Below are 18,927 nucleotides of genomic sequence, written 5' to 3' on the forward strand. Positions count from 1 at the left end.
AATCAGCAACTGAGGGTACAGCTAGGAGGAGGTGGGTGCAGTGGGCACATTCCCGAGTGGGCATCCTTGACCCTATGTGTTCGGCTGAAATCTCTCAACAAAAGCTCACGTCTCACTCGTGTGGAGGGTCATTTTGGGCCTCTTCTTGTTGTCATGAGCAAGGATTATTGACAGCATTGGTTTTCACTGTACGCCTCCCCGCATTGATCAAATTATGTGAATGTTTACCCTTTGAAGAATGCAGGATATGAGAATTCCAACAGGGAACTCCGTTCAGACCAGCTAAAGTAAAAAAATGCCCGAGCAAAATAAGACAGACACCAAAGCCTCCAGATCACAGGGATAGAGAGTACCCAAAGACAGGGACCTACAGACACCTTCTTCAGGCCATTCACGGCCCAGCAGGGGTAGGGACAGACAGGAACGTGGTGCAGCAACCAACTCAAGCCATGACTGGCCACAGGAAGTCAGAGGTGCTGGCCACAGAAGTCAGGGGACCAGCTCACAGGACCTGGGGGTAGGGGGCTGGAACCACTCAACTTACCGCTACATTAAAAGACCCAGAGGTTGGGTGTGGTGGGTCATGGGTGCAATCCCAGCACTCTGGGAGGCCAAGGTGGACAGACTGCTTGAGCCCAGGAGTTCAAGACCAGCCTGAGCAATACAGCTTGTCCCCATCTCTACAAACTAAAAAAATTACTGGGGCATGGTGGTATGCACCTGTAGTCCCGGCTACTCGGGAGGCTGAGGAAGGAGGATCGCTTGAGCCTAGGAGTTTGAGGCTGCAGTAAGCTGCACTCCAGCCTGGGAAACAGAGTGAGACCCTGTCTCTAAAACAAACAAAACAAAACAAACAAAAATGAGTTTTCCACGTGATCCCAGCAGCTCAGCTCTCTGTGCTTTTTGGTGTGCAAACATTCTCCAAAGAGGCATAATAACTACTGCAGGATTAGCCTAATCACAGGGCAGGCTTTCTTGTTCAAAATTGGAATGGGGGGAGGAAGCAGAAACAAAAGCATTAATTCAGGCCCACGAAGCCTAGGCTTAAAGAGCAATCTATCTGCCTCTTGAGCTTGAAGGCCTGCTCTCCAGAGGGAATACTCACACAAAGTGAGTCTCATGGGAGGCACCTGGCCCCTTGGAGGTCCTGCCAGCCCAGGAAATACCAGATGGGCCGCCAAGCTGCAGACGCCCCAGGGAGGCAGCACAGGGCTGGGGGTGCTACGAAGGCCTCCTTCCCCGGCTTGGCTGGGACCCCACCAGCCCCACCCAACCCCTCAGGGGCAGATGCTGGGCCGGAGCCTCTGTGTGCTGGCCCTGTAACAAATGCCACTGAAAGCCCTACCTTGTCATGTCTTAGCCACAGGGACGCACACAGAGAGGTGGCAGGGGCTTTGCAGTCTGGTAACAAGCCCCAGGAGGACAGCTGGTCTCCCTATTGCTGAACACAAGGACATCCCATCACACCAGCGGAATGTGCCACTTAAATTAAATTTTCTCCCAAATGGCTGTGGTTCTTCCCAAGATAAAATTTATCTTCTTCCCTCTTGCGCTTAGGAAGAGAGAAAAATGATCGCAGTACCTGGCTGGCTTCCGGACTTCCTAAGGGTCAAATGAAAGCTCTTTCCATGACACACTGACAGGCAGCCTTAAACCAGCCCAAGTTATAAAAACACTCTGCCTCTCGGAGCCCCAGGAGTGCGAGGACAGACAGCAGCAGGCTGGTGGAGCAGCCTCAGAGGGTGGACAGGCCTGGCTGGCTGCAGCCCCTCCCCCATGGGCCAGTGTGTGGGCTGGTCAGCCCCTGAGCCAGCCTGGCAGCTGCAGGAGAGGCTGGCCCCATGCTCCGTAAACCCCCATGGGGACCTGGGCAGGGGCTACAGAGCCGGCAGCAGGAACAGGCAGGCCCTGGTTGTTTCCGGGAAGCAGTACCTCCGTTATCGGACCTGAGAGGAGGCTGCGGTCTCATTCACGCCCTCTGCCCCATCCCAGTGTTGCCAGCTCAGAGCCCTGCTTTGCAGAAAGCGGACCTACAGACACAGCAAGAGGGAGGACTAGAATAGAGTGACCACAATTCCCTATATTGGGGTTAGGGCACCTGAGCTCTAAAACCTGGCACTGAGGGAGAAGACGAAGCCCAGGGCCGTGGGTGTGCAAGAGGCAGAGACAAGGCATACTGGCGGGGCCCAAGTCCCTGCCGGGTGCAGAGGCTTCCCGGTGGAGGCAGACCTCCAGGTCAGGAAGTGGCAGGAAGATTGTGCGGCTGTGGGACTGGAGTTGGAGCTCAGCTCCTTGGCCCCCCTTAATTGCCGGGCCCCTCTGGGCCTCGGGCTCCTCTTGGCTGCACTTGGATCCCGACCCCCAGTGCCTGCCTCTGTAAAGGAGCTCCCCGGTGTGGGCTCACCATCCTCGCCTTCCACATTCCTCCACCTGCCAGGGGCTTGCTCTGTGGAATGGAAGGTTTGGTTTGCAAGGCTGCACGCCCCCTCTGAGCCTAGTCATTTGGGGTCACGTGCCCCTCCGCACCCCTGCCTCCCTGCAGTGGCCATTGTTCCCAGAGGGGCTCCACTGCCTGCCCAGGGTCACTGTACCTCGCCAGAAACCTCCTCTCTTCTTCAACCTGTCTTGCAGTTCCAGAGAAGGAAAGACACAACACAGCAGAAAAGGCAAACGGGCTGGCACAAGGCGGGCATCTGCATGGCAGAGGCGGAGCAGGAGCCAACCTGGAGTCCTTCCCAGGGTCCCCACCAAGACTGGGAGGACAGCCCCTTGCGCCGGGGCGTGGCTATGGGAGTGGGGCAGCCAGAACGTCCCCCACCCCACCCCAGTGCACTCAAGGGTCCTGCTCACCCACCCACAAGCTCACACTGCTTTTTCAGGAGTTTTCTGAGTTTTCTGCACGTCTTCCTCACCCTCCTAGGTTACAAACCAGGTGCTCAGCCCACTCTGGTCAACAGGTATGGCCCCATTTTGCCAGCATATGGCTGTTTAGTGAAGCGCACTGTTTAATTCTGTCTCCCCTTGACTGAGCTTGGACACGATCCCCCTACCTCTGCCATCTGTCCAGCCCTGGGCTCCCTAAGACCTGGATGCAAACAAAGGAGGAAGGGGGCTCCCAACTTGGGGCCCGAGGTGCACTGTGATGCCTGAGTGGCCTCTCTGGGGCAAAAGTGGCACGGTACGACCTTGCAGGCTGGGTCCCAGGCCCCACTGTGGGCACCACTCGCCAGATCTGGAGCTCCCGGCAGTGCGCCCCACGCAGACGTGCACTGAAAGGAGTTCCTGGCGGCAGCCTGTGCCTGTAGTAGAGACGGACGAGGGAGGCCTCGTGCACGCCGCAGAGCCCACCGAGGGCCTGGGGCCGGGGGACAGGGAGCCTCCTTGGTGGAGGAGCCAAACAGGGGACGCAGTGCCCACTGCAGGAGGGGCACTGTGATGCCGGGCACCCTGAGTTGCCCACCTGGCCTCCAGGATGGGACCAGGTAGAAATGTCCCACCCGACTACGGGAGGCACTCAGGGGCCAGGGGAGCAGCCCCGGGGTCCATATTAATTTCAGCTCCATTTTAAAGGCGAGTTAAAATAAACATGGGGAATATTTATAAGGCAAATAAATCTGGCAGAAACAGCCCCTCCAAGTGTGAGTGGAGGCCTCCCCTCAGCCCCAGCCCAAGCTGATAAAATACAGAAATGCTACTGTAGACCCTCCGGGCTTATTTTGACTGCAGCAGAGGAATGTAACATGTAAACACTGACTCCCATATTACACTGTTACAACTTGCATTAACAGCGCCGGACAAAAGCCGCATTTTCACAGAAGCATCGTACAGGGATATATCTCCAGCTTAATTTTTAAAAAAACCATTTCCTCACATAAATCATGCTCAGAATGAAACGGGTGACTGATACATTGCAAACACTTTTTTTCTTAAACAATAACATACCTAGATTCCTTCTAAACGAAAGAGCTTTAAAAAAAATCTTCTAAATGTTTTTTTTCTGAAGAAAATAAACACTGCAGTTTCTTTCCTGAACAAAATATCTGGAGCTGTGTCTTCCCGGCCGAGCCGGCTGCCCCCAGCACAGGGTTGCAGAGGAGCGCTCCCCAAGCCCCAGCCACCTTGCTAGGGAGGCAGCAGGGCCAGGGCACCCAGAGCACTGGGCCCCCTCCCCAGGCCCAAGCGGGCAGCCTCTGAGGGGAACAGGCGCAACCAGGGTGGCGAAAGTGCTGGGCTGCAGTGACCGTCACCGAAGACCCCAGTACATCGAGGGGCCCAGCAGACATCCTGGGGCTGCCGGACGTCCAAGGCCATTTCCCTGAAGGTCCAGCAGACAAAGCATCCTACAGGGGCTGGAGGGGCATCCAGACTCCACCCAGAGAAGCCTACGTGAAAGACAACCAGAGGCACAGGCAGAACTCAGGACGCCGAGTGAGAACAGTGCCTCGAGATGGGCACTGGGGCCCGGGCAACCCATCTCCACCACACCGCAGAAGAAGTGCAGCCAGCCCAAGGAAGTAAAAGAAAATCCGACTTGTGGACACCCATAAGGAAAATACAGGGCTTAAAAAAAAAAAAAAATCTTGGGGGTGGGGCAGGCCTTTCTGAACATGCAATAAATCAAAAAGCCACTAAGTGTAAAAGATTTAAGTTACATTAAAAAAAACTTAAACCATTTGTACATCACACAAGTTAAAAGACACTAGAAGCTGAGAAAATCTGCACCACAAGCGACAGAGGATCACATCCCTAATACACAAACCAGCTGGAGGGTAAGAAGAGATAAGAGAAGAGAAAAGCCAGACGTGAAAGTGGGCAAGGACCATGCTGGCGATTTGTGCAGCACACACGGGCATGCTCACAGACACACTCATCTCAAACGAGGCTGTGACACGAGGCTTTTCACGTAAATGTGTGAAAAGACCACTGATCACAGCAAATGCAAACAGAGTCAGATCATGTGTAACTCAGCAGATAGTCAAAGATTAAAAAAACAGTCTGGGTGCCGTAGCTCACGCCTGTAATCCCAGCAATTTGAGGGGCCAGGGTGATCACTTGAGCCCAGGAGTTCAAGACTAGCCTGGGCCACATAGCGAGTCCTTGCTCTAAAAAAAATAATCATTAGCTGGGCGTGGTGGCGGGCGCCTGTAATCCCAGCTACTCAGGAGGCTGAGGCAGGAGAATTGCTTGAATCCCGGAGATCAAGGCTGCAGCGAGCCATGATCGCACCACTGCACTCCAGCCTGGGCGACAGAGCAAGACCCTGTCTCAAAGATAAAAAAACAGATAACCCAGAAATTATGGCATAACAGGAAAAAGTGACTGGTGTGACAACAGAAAAACTTAAAATTTCTGCATGAAATACTATCACCAAGTCCAAAGACAAACCACGATCAGTGGGTCCAATGGAAGGCAGCAGGCAGTTGATGGAAACCAGCGCAAGCTCAGCACAGTCTCAGGAGAGTGTGGGCGCCATGGGTAGCAGTGACCGCTCTCAGGAGAGTGTGGGCGCCGTGGGTAGCAGTGACCGCTCTCAGGAGAGTGTGGGCGCCGTGGGTAGCAGTGACCGCTCTCAGGAGAGTGTGGGCGCCGTGGGTAGCAGTGACCGCTCTCAGGAGAGTGTGGGTGCCGTGGGTAGCAGTGACCGCTCTCAGGAGAGTGTGGGCGCCGTGGGTAGCAGTGACCGCTCTCAGGAGAGTGTGGGCACCGTAAGTAGCAGTGACCACTCTCAGGAGAGTGTGGGTGCACCGTGGGTAGCAGTGACCGCTCTCAGGAGAGTGTGGGCGCACCGTTTGTAGCCGTGACCGCTCTCAGGAGAGTGTGGGCGCCGTGGGTAGCAGTGACTACTCTCAGGAGAGTGTGGGCGCCGTGGGTAGCAGTGACCTCTCTCAGGAGAGTGTGGGCGCCGTGGATAGCAGTGACCGCTCTCAGGAGAGTGTGGGCGCCGTGAGTAGCCGTGACTGCTCTCAGGAGAGTGTGGGTGCACCGTGGGTAGCAGTGACCGCTCTCAGGAGAGTGTGGGCACCGTAAGTAGCAGTGACCGCTCTCAGGACAGTGTGGGCGCCGTGGGTAGCAGTGACTGCTCTCAGGAGAGTGTGGGTGCACCGTGGGTAGCAGTGACCGCTCTCAGGAGAGTGTGGGCGCACCGTGGGTAGCAGTGACCGCTCTCAGGAGAGTGTGGGTGCACCGTGGGTAGCAGTGACCGCTCTCAGGAGAGTGTGGGCGCACCGTTTGTAGCCGTGACCGCTCTCAGGAGAGTGTGGGCGCCGTGAGTAGCAGTGACTGCTCTCAGGAGGGTGTGGGCGCCGTGGATAGCAGTGACGGCTCTCAGGAGAGTGTGGGCACCGTAAGTAGCAGTGACCGCTCTCAGGAGAGTGTGGGCGCCGTGGGTAGCAGTGACTGCTCTCAGGAGAGTGTGGGTGCACCGTGGGTAGCAGTGACCGCTCTCAGGAGAGTGTGGGCGCACCGTGGGTAGCAGTGACCGCTCTCAGGAGAGTGTGGGTGCACCGTGGGTAGCAGTGACCGCTCTCAGGAGAGTGTGGGCGCACCGTTTGTAGCCGTGACCGCTCTCAGGAGAGTGTGGGCGCCGTGAGTAGCAGTGACTGCTCTCAGGAGGGTGTGGGTGCCGTGGATAGCAGTGACGGCTCTCAGGAGAGTGTGGGCACCGTAAGTAGCAGTGACCGCTCTCAGGAGAGTGTGGGTGCACCGTGGGTAGCAGTGACCGCTCTCAGGAGAGTGTGGGCGCCGTGGGTAGCAGTGACCGCTCTCAGGAGAGTGTGGGCGCCGTGGGTAGCAGTGACCGCTCTCAGGAGAGTGTGGGCGCCATGGGTAGCAGTGACCACTGCCCAGGACAGGGGTATGGGAGGAGAGGCTCCTTTCTGTTTTGTGTCTTATCAAAAAGCTGATGCCTGAGTTACCAAGGACAGGGAAGCAGGCAGAGTACACATGGAATTGGCCTGTCAGCACAAAGTGTTAAGATGGAAGGGCAGCTCCCCTTGTAAAGCGTATAAGACCACCTCACAGCTACTAGGATGGCCACTGTCAAAAAAACAGAAAACATCAAGAAAACAGAGTTTAAAGGAAAAAATAAAAATTAAAGAAAGAAACACAGAAAACAACATGCACTGGCGAGGATGTGGGGAGCCCGGAGTCCTCCTGAGCTGCTGGTGAGAATGTAAGATGGTGTGGGCGCTGTTGGAAACAGGATGGAGGTTCCTCAAGACCATATGATCCAGCCATCCCACTTCTGGGTTTGCATCCAAAAGAACTGAAAGGTCTTCAAGAGGTATTTGCACACCTATGTTCACGGCAGCACTGCTCACAACAGCCAAGAAGCAGAGGCAACTTGGGTGTCCACTGACGGATGAATGGATAAACAAAATGTGGTGTGCCTGTACAATGGAATACTACTCAGCCTTAAAAAGAAGGAAATGCAGATACAACATGGATGAAAAGAATTCCAGACATGGATAGTGGTGATGGTTTCACGACATTATTAATACATTTAATACCATTGAACTGTATACTTAAAAATGGTTAAAGTGGGCCGGGCGTGGTGGCTCACCCCTGTAATCCCAGCACTTTGGAAGGCCAAGGCAGGTGGATCACCTGAGGTCAGGAGTTTGAGACCAGCCTGGCCAACATGGTGAAACCCCGTCTCCACTAAAAATACAAAAAATTAGCAGGGTGTGGTGGCAGACACCTGTAGTCCCGGCTACTCAGAGGGCTGAGGCAGGAGAATCGCTTGAACCCGGGAGGCGGAGGTTGCAGTGAGCCGAGATCGCACCACTGCACTCCAGCCTGGGCAACAGAGTGAGACTCTGTTTCAAAAAAAAAAAAAAAAAGGTTAAAGTGGTAAATTTTACACTACGTCTGTTTTATCACAATGAATAATTAGGAAAATGTGTCAGAAGCACTTCTGATGGTAAACAGATGCACCTCCAAGGTTTTCACTGCAGCATTGATAATGATGAAGAAGAGAAACTACTGAGATGCTTATTAACAAGAGAAAGGTCAAAGGAACTATACCACATCCATTCAAGGGAATCCAGTCCTGACCCCACACAAAGATGCCCCGTGAAGTGTGAAACAATGACAAGCAGAGCACGTGACACACCACTCACACACACACACACCACTCACACACACCACACACACACACCACACACACCACTCACATACACACACCACTCACACACACACCACTCACACACACACCACACACACCACTCACACACCACTCACACACACACCGCTCACAAACACACCACACACACCACTCACACACACACCACACACACCACTCACACACCCTTCACGCACACACCACACACACCACTCACACACACACCACTCACACTACTCACACACACCACTCACACCACTCACACACACCACACACACTACTCACACACACCACTCACACACACCACTCACACACACACCACTCACACACACTGCTCACACACACCACTCACACACACACACCACACACACCACACACCCTTCACACACACACCACACACACACCACTCACACACACCACTCACACACAACCACACACAGTACTCACACACACCACTCTCACACCACACACACACCACACACACCACACACACACCACACACACCACTCACACACACCACTCACACACACACCACTCACACACACAACCACACTACTCACACACACACCACTCACACACCACACACACCACTCACACACACACACCACACACACCACTCACACACCCTTCACACACACACCACACACACACCACTCTCACACACCACTCACACACACACCACTCACACACACCACACACAACTCACACACACACTCTCACACCACACACACCACTCACACACACACCACTCACACCACTCACACACACTGCTCACACACACCACACACACCACTCACACACACCACACACACACCCTTCACACACACCACACACACACCACTCACACACACACCACTCACACACAACCACACACACTACTCACACACACACCATACACACACCACTCACACACACACCACACACACCACACACACACCCTTCACACACACACCACACACACACCACTCACACACACACCACTCACTCACACACCACTCACACACACAACCACACACACACTACTCACACACACCACTCACACACACACCACACACGCCACTCACACACACCACACACACACACACACACCCTTCACACACAGCACTCACACCACACACACACACCACTCACACACACACCACACACATCTGCACACGCACCATGCACATTCGGGCACACACAGAGGTGGGACCCTTTTCCACTGGTATTTTCTCCTGGAGAAGGCTCGAGACTGCTATTGACCAAGCCTCTGCCGCCCTCTGGTGGCCTCTCTGCTCCCTGCCAGCATGAAGTCTCCACACCCCACAGGCAGGAGCTGCCTGGACCTGGGACCTCGGGATGGCCCCCTCTGTGGGCATCGGAATGCACTTAGTGACTCTGCACCTGCTTCCATGGGGAGTGAGAGCCACTTGCACGCTGCTAGCCTCCCTTCCACAATCAAGATGTTGTTTCTGAGGCCTTTGGAGTCTTTGCTAGATTTCAGGGAAACCCAATGTACAAATCAGAAGACAGTGCGGGTGTTAGATGAGGGCTGGGATAGGGATTGCTGGCTCTCCCCTCCTTAATGTTCTCCCTGATGTCCTTGATGGGACCCACTGGAACCCCAGGGCTCCTGGGAACCCCATTTGACAACCACTGACCTAGATAACAAACAGCTGACTCCGTTTATATGGCATTCCTGTTATTGTTATTACCTCCAAGGCAGCCACAGGACAGAGTAAATCAACAGCCCTGCAGAGGGGCACAAGTCACAGGTTTATTGTTTAGTTTTGAGACAAGGTCTCACTCTCCCAGGCTGAGCGCGGTGGTGCAATCACAGCTCACTGCAGCCTCAACCTCCTGGGCTCAAGCAATCCTCCCACCTAAAGCCTCCCAAGTAGCTGGGACTACAGGTGCACAGTACTATGCTCGGTTAATATTTTCAGATTTTTGTAGGCTGGGTGTGGTGGCTCACGCTTGTAATCCCAGCACTTTGGGAGGACGAGGTGGGCGGATCATCTGAGGTCAGGAGTTCAAGACCAGCCTGACCAAGATGGTGAAACCCCATTTCTACTAAAAATACAAAAATTAGCCAGGTGTGGTGGTGGGCGCCTGTAATTGCAGCTACTTTGGAGGCTGAAGCAGGAGAATCACTTGAACCTGGGAGGCAGGGATTGCAGTGAGCCAAGATTGCGCCATTGCACTCCAGTCTGGGCGACAGAGTGAGACTCCACCTAAAAAAAAAACCAAAAAAAAAACCCAGATTTTTGTAGAGTTGAGGTCTCACTATATTGCCCAGGCTGATGCTGATCTCGAACTCCTGGCCTCAAGCAATCCTCCCGCCTCAGTCTCCCAAAGTGCTAGGCTAACAAGCATGAGCCACCACACCTGGCCACAAATAACAGGCCTTTTTTCCTTCTTTTGGGTAAACCGGAAAGAAAGCCCCAGGAGCCAAGCACCAGCACAGGCTCTCAGGGTCCAGTGCTCACTCTGGTGAACAAAAAGAGGACCCTACCAAGCACGCGCAGGCCTTACGTTTTTCCAGGGGATTCCTTCAGCCAGAAGATGTCATCACTTGTGATTCCATATTCCAAGGCACCTTCGATCTGTCAAGACAGAAATGACCCCTTGGACAAGAGCTCCATTTGGCCTGTCCTAGGGCTTCCTTAAAGAGGATGCCAGCTTTGCAGAATCAACCAGAGCTGTCCCAGGGCACACATGCACAGGGCTTCCCTGCTGCCAGTCCTTGTCTGCAGGCTGTGGCCTCTTTGGGGCTGCAGATGGCCTGTCTGCATATAAGCTGCTGCACTCCAGGTCCCGGTGCCCTCGCAAGGTACCTTTCCCCTCTGTTCCCCAGGACCCTCCCCTTGACCCTGGTTCAGAGCAGGATACAGGGCCTGAGGTGGGTACAGCAACTGCAGGGGCCATACAGGCAGACAGCTGGGACCCCTCAAGTCTGCCCGGGTTCTGGACAGACACATCAAACAGACAGGGGCATGCAGCCCCAGGGAGCAACACCTGGGTTCTGGGGGATCCAAACTCAGAGAGAGGAAGTGGGGAGAGAACAGGTCAGCAAATCAGGGCCAGCAGAGCTCAGGTGTGTCTGCGCGGCAGGGGTGGCCTACAAGGCCAGCCAGAGGAGAGGAGGCACAGGGGGTAAGTGCCACAGGCTGAGGTGGGCAGGGACTGAGAGGCAGCTCTGAGGGCACCTGGCTGAAGCCAGGACGGACTTCACACTCTTGAGGGCTGGCCGGGGCGGGCTCTGAGCCCAGAAATCATACAGGTCACCTGAAGAGGGGTGGCCAAGCAGGTGGGAGGCCCAGGGTGAACGTCCCCTTAGCGGCCATGAGAACAAGATGTGCTGGTGGAGGAAGCGGATCTCAAACAGTTTATGCTTCCAATTGGCAAAAAAAAATAAAGTCAGGAATTTCTCAGGTTTGCTCAAGGAAAACCGAAAGGTCTGGCAATCAAAGGGACTAAAACGCAAGCAAGCCTTGGCAGACACCCTGGGAGGGTGTGGCGGGGAGAGCGGAGCAGCCCTGAGCTGCCTGCCTCCTAAGGACCAGGAGCGCCTGCTGGATCCCCTGTGAGCCCAAAGAGCCGTCAGCAGCTGCCCGTGAGGTGCAGAGCAGGGCCGGGCCAGGCCAGGGCCCCTGTGCAGTGCTCCCTGGTGCGGATGCACGTGCAGCTCTGCCTGGGGCCTCAGAGAAGCCCAATGACCGCTGGGTGCTGGAAGCTGGCTGTGGCCTTCTTTAAGCAGAACCACCATGAGCCCAGCTGCCAGGAGAGGGGATCACTGGGACCCTGTCTGCAGCAGCTGCCTTGAACAACTGCACAGTGTCATCCTACAAAGTCACGCAGCCCTGAGCCCCACCTCTGTGCATAAGCAACCTGCCCCCTCTAGAGGCTGCTGTGGCTGCCTGGCGGCCAGACAAGTCCCATGGCCTCTAAGGACTGGGGGTGCTTGTGCTCCTCGGGGCCGCTCCTTTCCCTGTTTCCACAGTAAGCACAGGACGAAGTGGAGGCTGGGGTCACATCCAAGAAGTGGCAGAACCTCCCCTTGCTCTGCCTCCACCGGACTGCCCCTGGGTCTAAGTCAGAGGTGGTGCGGCCTCCAGGCCGAGAGAGCCGTGGTCTTCAAGAGCTTGGCTGCAGCCTACTTAGAGGCTTGGAGCAGGCGGCACACGGTTCCCTGGGAGACCCGTGGGGACTGGTCTCAGCCAAACCTCTCTGCTCACCCCCAGCCCATTTGCTTTCCCTGCTGCAGCTGCCCCCCAACCCCTCACCCCGGGGCCCCTTCCTCAACTCTGCCCCCACAACCCACAAGACTGGGCCAGGAGTTATTCGCCTCTCTGTTAAAAACAGCGATAAAACTGGCAAGAACTGTGAGATTCAGAATTACGGAAATTAACCACAGGCTTGCAGCAACATAGGGAACTAAAGTCAGGAAAAACAGCTGAAGCTGAGTGAGAATGGGAGCTCCAGGGTGTTTTAACTCACTCTGGTCCCACTCCCACCTCAGCGGCAGCCCTGAACAGTGACGTGTCAGAGAGAACAGAACTCAGCTGGGGTCTTTCAAAGCCCCCCGCAAAGAAGAGTCAGAGTCAGCAACTATAGGGTCACCTTTATCCAACTTCACTGGAGCTCAGCCAGAGCTAAAAGCCTTTCTCTGGGGGCATTTGTCTGAGGTTTTCTTCTCACAGCTGCCTGAGGGGGATAGGTAACAGTTGGAGCCAACAACAGACTACCCAAAAAGCTTCAAAGGAAAAACCAAAGTATGAGATGTCTGCTGGAGCTTTGAAAGGTTCCAGCATATTCCTGGGAACCTAGGCCAGGCACACGCACAGCACTGTGCACACATCAGGAAGGACCAACGAGGCCCTGAACCCTCACCTCCAGCTGACCTTGATCTCTGCAGAAGCAGGAAGTGAAGGCTAGGGCAGAGCTGTCTGCTGCCTGCTGAGTGTGGAAGGCATCCCCTCCAAACGCACACAGAGCCCTCAGCAAAGACCGGGAGAGTTCTTAGTTTAGGGAAATCTCCATGCAGTTCTTAGCTGACCACTAAGCTCACCAAGTAAAGACTTCAGTGGCCACATACAACAAAGAATAAGAGTCTACAAAGTCAGTTCCGAAAAGTCACCAAATAAGCAGCTGTAACAACAGAATCCTGGGGCAGAGGGAGAATCTGGTTTCCAAAGTTACCGCATTAAATTATTTGAAATGTTCAGCTTTCAATAAGAAAATTACAAGATACGTGAAGAAACAAGAAACCATGACCCTTACACCCCGCTGGAAGGAATGTAAAACACAGTCATTGTGGAAAACAGTCTGAGGTTCCTTGAAACGTTCCTTGAAAGATTCAACATAAAGTTACCACATGACCCAGCAGTTCTGCTCCTAAGTGTAACCCAAGAGAAGTGAAAACTGAAGTCCACCAAAAAACTTTGCAGATGTTCACAGCGGCACTATTCATAATAGCTAAAAAGTGGAAATAACACATGTGTTTATCCAAGCAAGAAGATAAACAAAGTGTGGTCTATCCACACAATGGAATAGTATCTAGCCATAAAAAGGAATGATACTGACACACACTACAATGTAGGTGAACCTGGAGGATGTTATGCTCAGTGAAGTAAGCCAGTCACTAAGGGACACACACATACGAGTCACTAAGGGACACACACGTACCAGTTACATGAGAAGGACTTACATGTACGATTTCACTTACACGAGGTGCCTAGTGTTGTCACATTCATAGAGACAGAAAGTAGGTGGTGGTTGCTAGGGGCTGGGGGAGGAGGCGCTGGGGAGTAGGGTTTAATGGGAATAGAGTTTCAGTTCGGGGATGATGGAAGGAGTTCTGGCAATGGATGGTGGTGACTGATGGCCGCACAGCTCTGTGAATGTACTAAAAACCACTGAATTGTACCCTAAAAAAGGCTAAATTTTATAGCGTGTGAATTTTATTTCAAACTTTTTTTAAACTGGGGGACGTGAAGGAGGAAGATGAAGAATGAGGCTTATATCCTGAATGTTCCAACATTCTGAGGCTGAAGGGAAAAGGGAGAATCAGCAATGGAGACTTAGGAAGCAGGATCCCGGTGTGGAAGGGGACGGATCCAGCGGGGCAGGGGGAGAGCAGAACGAGAGCTGTCCTGAGGATCTGGCAGCGTGGAGGCCACTGGGGACCCCACATTTCAGCAGTGTGGATTCAAGAGAATTGGAAAGCAGAAAGTGATGATAGTATAGGGGGAAAGGGTGTGCAAGCTGCTGCTGTGGGAAGCACGTGTGTAAAAACATATCCCTCAAAGAGGCCGGGAATGGGCCACGGCAGCAGGGACGCTGTGCTCTGGGGACACTCACGTGCGTGGGGTATCTTGGCCGCCCTCCAGTAGCAATGATGATGTGATCGGCTGACAGCAGAATCTGAGAAGAAAAAGAGAAAGCCGTGGGTCAGACAGGTGCATGGTGATCACCCCACCGGAGGGCCTGAGCACCACAGACCTTGGCCAGCAGTTCCCACGGCCCCTGCCCTGTAGCGTGCACCCTTGGCCAGCAGTTCAGAGGCCCTATGGAGCTGGAATCCCATCAACCATCAGCCTGGCGGGAGGGGGACAGGCAGAAAGCACAGGGAGATGTTCTAACTCCAAGCACTGCAAGGCACCCTCAAATCCCCAAAAAATCCTGCAAAAAGGGTGTGGTCACCAACCCTGTTGCCATGTCACTCCGAACAGCAGGGCAGCAAATTATTTGATCATGTTAAAGACAAGTGCCCAGCCTCAAAAGAAGCCACCTTTTTGATTCCAGCAGCACGTGTTACTAAGAACAGCACCCAGGCCAAACACAGCTGCAGTTGGTGCCCAAGGTCTGCAGAAGGGTCCACAAGGAGCCACGCGAGTAAGTCAGATGCTCACCTCTTTCCCACCTTTGGCAACGCCGCAAACCGTGTGCTCGTCAACAAAGCTGGCTTTGATGTTAAAGTACTTGACTTTTCTGAAAGATAAAGATAAGATTTTCAAACACTTCCTCTGCAAATTAAACCTCACCAACTGGATCAATAGGGAACACTGGTAAAAGGGAGCTCCAGCCCCCAGCAGGGCCTGGTGCTGTGGCTCAGATGGACCAAGAGGTAAGCGGCAACCATGCTGAGAAGCATGGAGGGGATGTGGGGGCATCTCGCCTGTTCCCCAGGGATCCCAGGGACATGTTAACCACAGGTGTCAAAGCAGGGACGGAAGCCAGCTCAGCACAGTCCTGAGAGGCCACGTACAGCTCTGGTGTGCAGCAAGAGGTGGCTGGACCTCTCTTGGGGACAGTCCTCATCACCCGGACATGTTCCAGCAGGGAGCTGTGGTGCCCGCCAGATGGTGTCACCTTCTGATTTCAGGGGTGTGGTAACACCAAGAGAACGGGCACGACAAGGCTGGCAAAACAGTGGCTGGGAGCATAGTGCACAGAAACAAATGACCCATGCTTTCTTTTTTTTTTTTTTTTTTTCTGAGTCAAAGTCTCACTCTGTCGCCCAGGCTGGAGTTCAGTGGCACGATCTTGGCTCACTGCAACCTCCACCTCCCAGGTTCAAGCCATTCTCTTGCCTCAGCTCTTGCCTCAGCCTCCTGAGAAGCTGGGATTACAGGCTTGCGCCACCACGCCTGGCTAATTTTTGTATTTTTAGTAGAGATGGGGTTTCGCCATGTTGGCCAGGCTGGTCTTGAACTCCTGACCTCAAGTGATCCACCCACCTCAGCCTCCCAAAGTGCTAGGATTACAGGCATGAGCCACCGCGCCCCACCCTTTTTTTTTTTTTTTAAAGACATCTTCTCACTCTGTCACCCAGGCTGGAGTGCAGTGGCATGATCATAGCTCACGGCAGCCTCGTTTCAAGTAACTGGAACTATAGGCATGGGCAACCATACCTGGCTAGTTCATTTTATTTTTTATAGGGATGTAGCAATAAAACTATGTTGCTCAGGCTGGTCTCCAACTCCTGGGCTCAAGTGATCCTCCCACCTCAGCCTCCCAAAGTGCTAGGATTACAGGCATGAGCCACTGCACCCGACCAACACTTTCTAATGACAAAAGGACCGTGCTGCAGCAAGGGTTCTGGGAAGGCTCTGCCTCCTGCCTGAGCCTGCCTTCTCCCCACTGGCAAGCCTGTGCCTCTATGGGCTGTCTGAGCTGCGTGAAGTTCCTACAGCAAGAGCCCTTCAATCACCTCGACAGCCAGGAAGCAGCCATGGGACACAGCCGGGCAATGCTCATGGCAGCACTTTTCAGAAGAGTGAAAAAGCAGAAACAGCCCAGGTGCGCCCCAGCCTCCTTCTGCAGGTGGCTCCGGAGCAGGCAGTGGGCTGGGCCTGTTTGGTGCCCGTCCAGGAGCTGCCCAGGGCAGGGAGGAGGGAGGGCAGAGCCTGCTGCCCCCAGGAAACTGTACCAGGGGATACAGAGCCCCACAGAGAAACACAGAAATGCCACAGCACAATGTGGCTTAGCTCCCTGGATAGGGGAGAGCTTGTGAGGTCCAGGTGGAGGGCAAGCAGTTGGCTTCCTGGCTCCACTTTCCTGGATTTAGTGAGCACAAAACTGCTGCCTGCTGTGAAGCCCCAGGAAGACTCGCCCTGGGGCCAAGCAAATGGTGCATGAGGAGAGCCACCAGACCTCTGCGGGACGACTGTCCCCTCCACAGCCCCGGGAGAAAGGCTGGGCCAGAGGCGGTACCAGTTTCAGGCCTCTGCTGTGCTGGCAGCTGAGCCCCAGGAGAAGGTTGTAGGCCGGGGGAGCATCGGCCTCTGTGCTGGAGATCCCCCAGGGGCTGACAGGAACGGTGACAAGGTAGGGACATTTGCTCCAGCGGAAAGCACCAAGCTCCTGCACCCACACCCAAGGAGCTGGAGGTGTGCAGTAAGAAGGGGGTTCACGGGGTGGGGGCTTGCCACTGGGATGACCCTCACCACGTATTAGCCCCAGGCCTAGCTATGTCCACGCTCTCTGGCCTGAGGCCTTCCAGCCCCAAGTGCCTCCTCCCTGTGCAGCCCTGGGCTCTGGCCATTCTGCCAATGTGGCCTCACTCATTCCTTGGCAGCACCTCCAGGCTCTGCTCAGCAGCAAAGGGCAGTCTCCCCTTCCCCTACAGTCACTCCCATCTGCTCCTTGTCCTCATCCCCACCCATGAGCAGGACATGAACCCCCAGAGCCTGCCAGAGCATGCTCTGCACAGTAATTAAGTGTGTGTCCAGGCACAGAACGCCCAAGAGAAGGCCCAGAGGGCGGCCCATTCCCGGAGAGATCTTCAGTACCTGTCCTGAAGCTGGACACGGTGGCCCCAGTTCAAGGATTTCACGTGATTTTGAACAGCTTCTGCCATCTTCCTCCTGTGAAGATACGAAACAAAATGTAAAATCCACAACACAGGTGTTAGCTGCAGGGCCTCACAATGGACTATTAGATTCAAATGGTACATTCATAGAAATATCAAAAAACAAGAGTGCTTTTAAAGGTGGCAAAACGTGACATCCATCCCTACGTGCAACCGCCTGTCCCAGGCTCAGGGCTGCAGACCTTTGGACTCACAGAAAACAGGGGCTCTGACCCACGGCTCTCCAGATGCAGCTGCTCTATGCCCCAAAGGCTACCCACTGCAGGCAGAGGCCTATCTGAGCCACTGTGGGTGTGGCTGGGCCACGTGGTCCCCTTCCCAGAAGAGCTCAGCTGAAGCGGCCTCCCACCCGCACTCCTGGCCTTGGAGATGCACTGTTCTTGGTGGGGCTGTGCTGTGCATGGCTGTAGCATCCCTGGGCTCCCCGCAAAGGGGAGCAAACCCTTCCCCAGTGACAACCAAAACTGTCTCCAGACATTCCCAAATGTCTGAGGCAGACAGCGCAGGGTCGCCCCTGGCTGAGAAACCCATCCTATGGCCCACTCCCCATGAGGGCTCATGGAGGATAAGCCTCCTCTTCCTCTTCCACCCAAGAGTAGAAGAAAAGCACTGGAATGCCACGGCGCCAGATCCTTACCAGTCATGCGGCACGGGCTGGGCCACCTCCCAGCCATAGTTGGGGGCATCTTGGATCAGGCCTCCCAGCAGTGCCGCCTGGTGCATCAGCTTCTTGGGGATGCAGCCCACGTTGACGCAGGTGCCGCCGAGGCCCCACCGGGTGCCTGGGACGTGGGAAGAGCACATTTGAATTTATGTTCAGGTGACTGCTGGAGGCTTCCCTGTTCTTCTAGAGTGTTTGGAATTCCTTTAAGTTGCTTTGTAACTCTAACACAGACCAGCTGACATGCCACACGAATCTGCTCTCTATAACTGTACTCGAAAATAAAAACAGTTGTTTTTACTTTTTAATATTTATTAATTTATTTATTTGAGATGGAGTTTTGCTCGTTACCCAGGCTGGAGTGCAATGGCGCGATCTCGGTTCACCCCAACCTCCACCTCCCGGGTTCAAGCTATTCTCCTGCCTCAGCCTCCCGAGTAGCTGGGATTATAGGCATGCGCCACCATGCCCGGCTAATTTTGTATTTTTAGTAGAGATGGGATTTCTCCATGTTGGTCAGGCCTGGTCTTGAACTCCCAACCTCAGGTGATCCGCCTGCCTTGGCCTCCCAAAGTGCTGGGATTACACGTGTGAGCCACCGTGCCTGGCCTATTTTTATTTTTAATTTAAAAAAAATTTTTAGGCTGAGTGTGGTGGCTCACACCTGTAATCCCAGCACTTTGAGAGGCCAAGGCGGGCGGATAACCTGAGGTCAGGAGTTCAAAAACAGTCTGGCCAACATGGTGAAACCCTGTCTCTACTAAAAATACAAAAATTAGCTCGGTGTGG

General features: G+C 54.2%; 1 protein-coding gene across 5 annotated transcripts in view; it reads right to left on the reverse strand.

The window, feature by feature from the left end:
- Window positions 1–18,927, reverse strand: part of TXNRD2 (thioredoxin reductase 2) — a 67,554-nt gene that overhangs the window by 25,829 nt on the left and 22,798 nt on the right. For all 5 annotated transcript variants that reach the window (XM_016939722.3, XM_016939721.3, XM_009437806.5 and 2 more), the window contains exons 4-8: window positions 18,115–18,259; window positions 17,398–17,472; window positions 15,016–15,094; window positions 14,465–14,527; window positions 10,637–10,707 (exon numbers count right to left, since the gene is read on the reverse strand). In XM_016939722.3, coding sequence (XP_016795211.2) covers window positions 10,637–10,707; window positions 14,465–14,527; window positions 15,016–15,094; window positions 17,398–17,472; window positions 18,115–18,259 — 433 coding nt within the window. The remainder of the gene's footprint in view (window positions 1–10,636; window positions 10,708–14,464; window positions 14,528–15,015; window positions 15,095–17,397; window positions 17,473–18,114; window positions 18,260–18,927) is intronic.

This window comes from Pan troglodytes, chromosome 23, assembly GCF_028858775.2.
Source record: "Pan troglodytes isolate AG18354 chromosome 23, NHGRI_mPanTro3-v2.0_pri, whole genome shotgun sequence".
In the NCBI taxonomy this organism is placed as follows: domain Eukaryota; kingdom Metazoa; phylum Chordata; class Mammalia; order Primates; family Hominidae; genus Pan; species Pan troglodytes.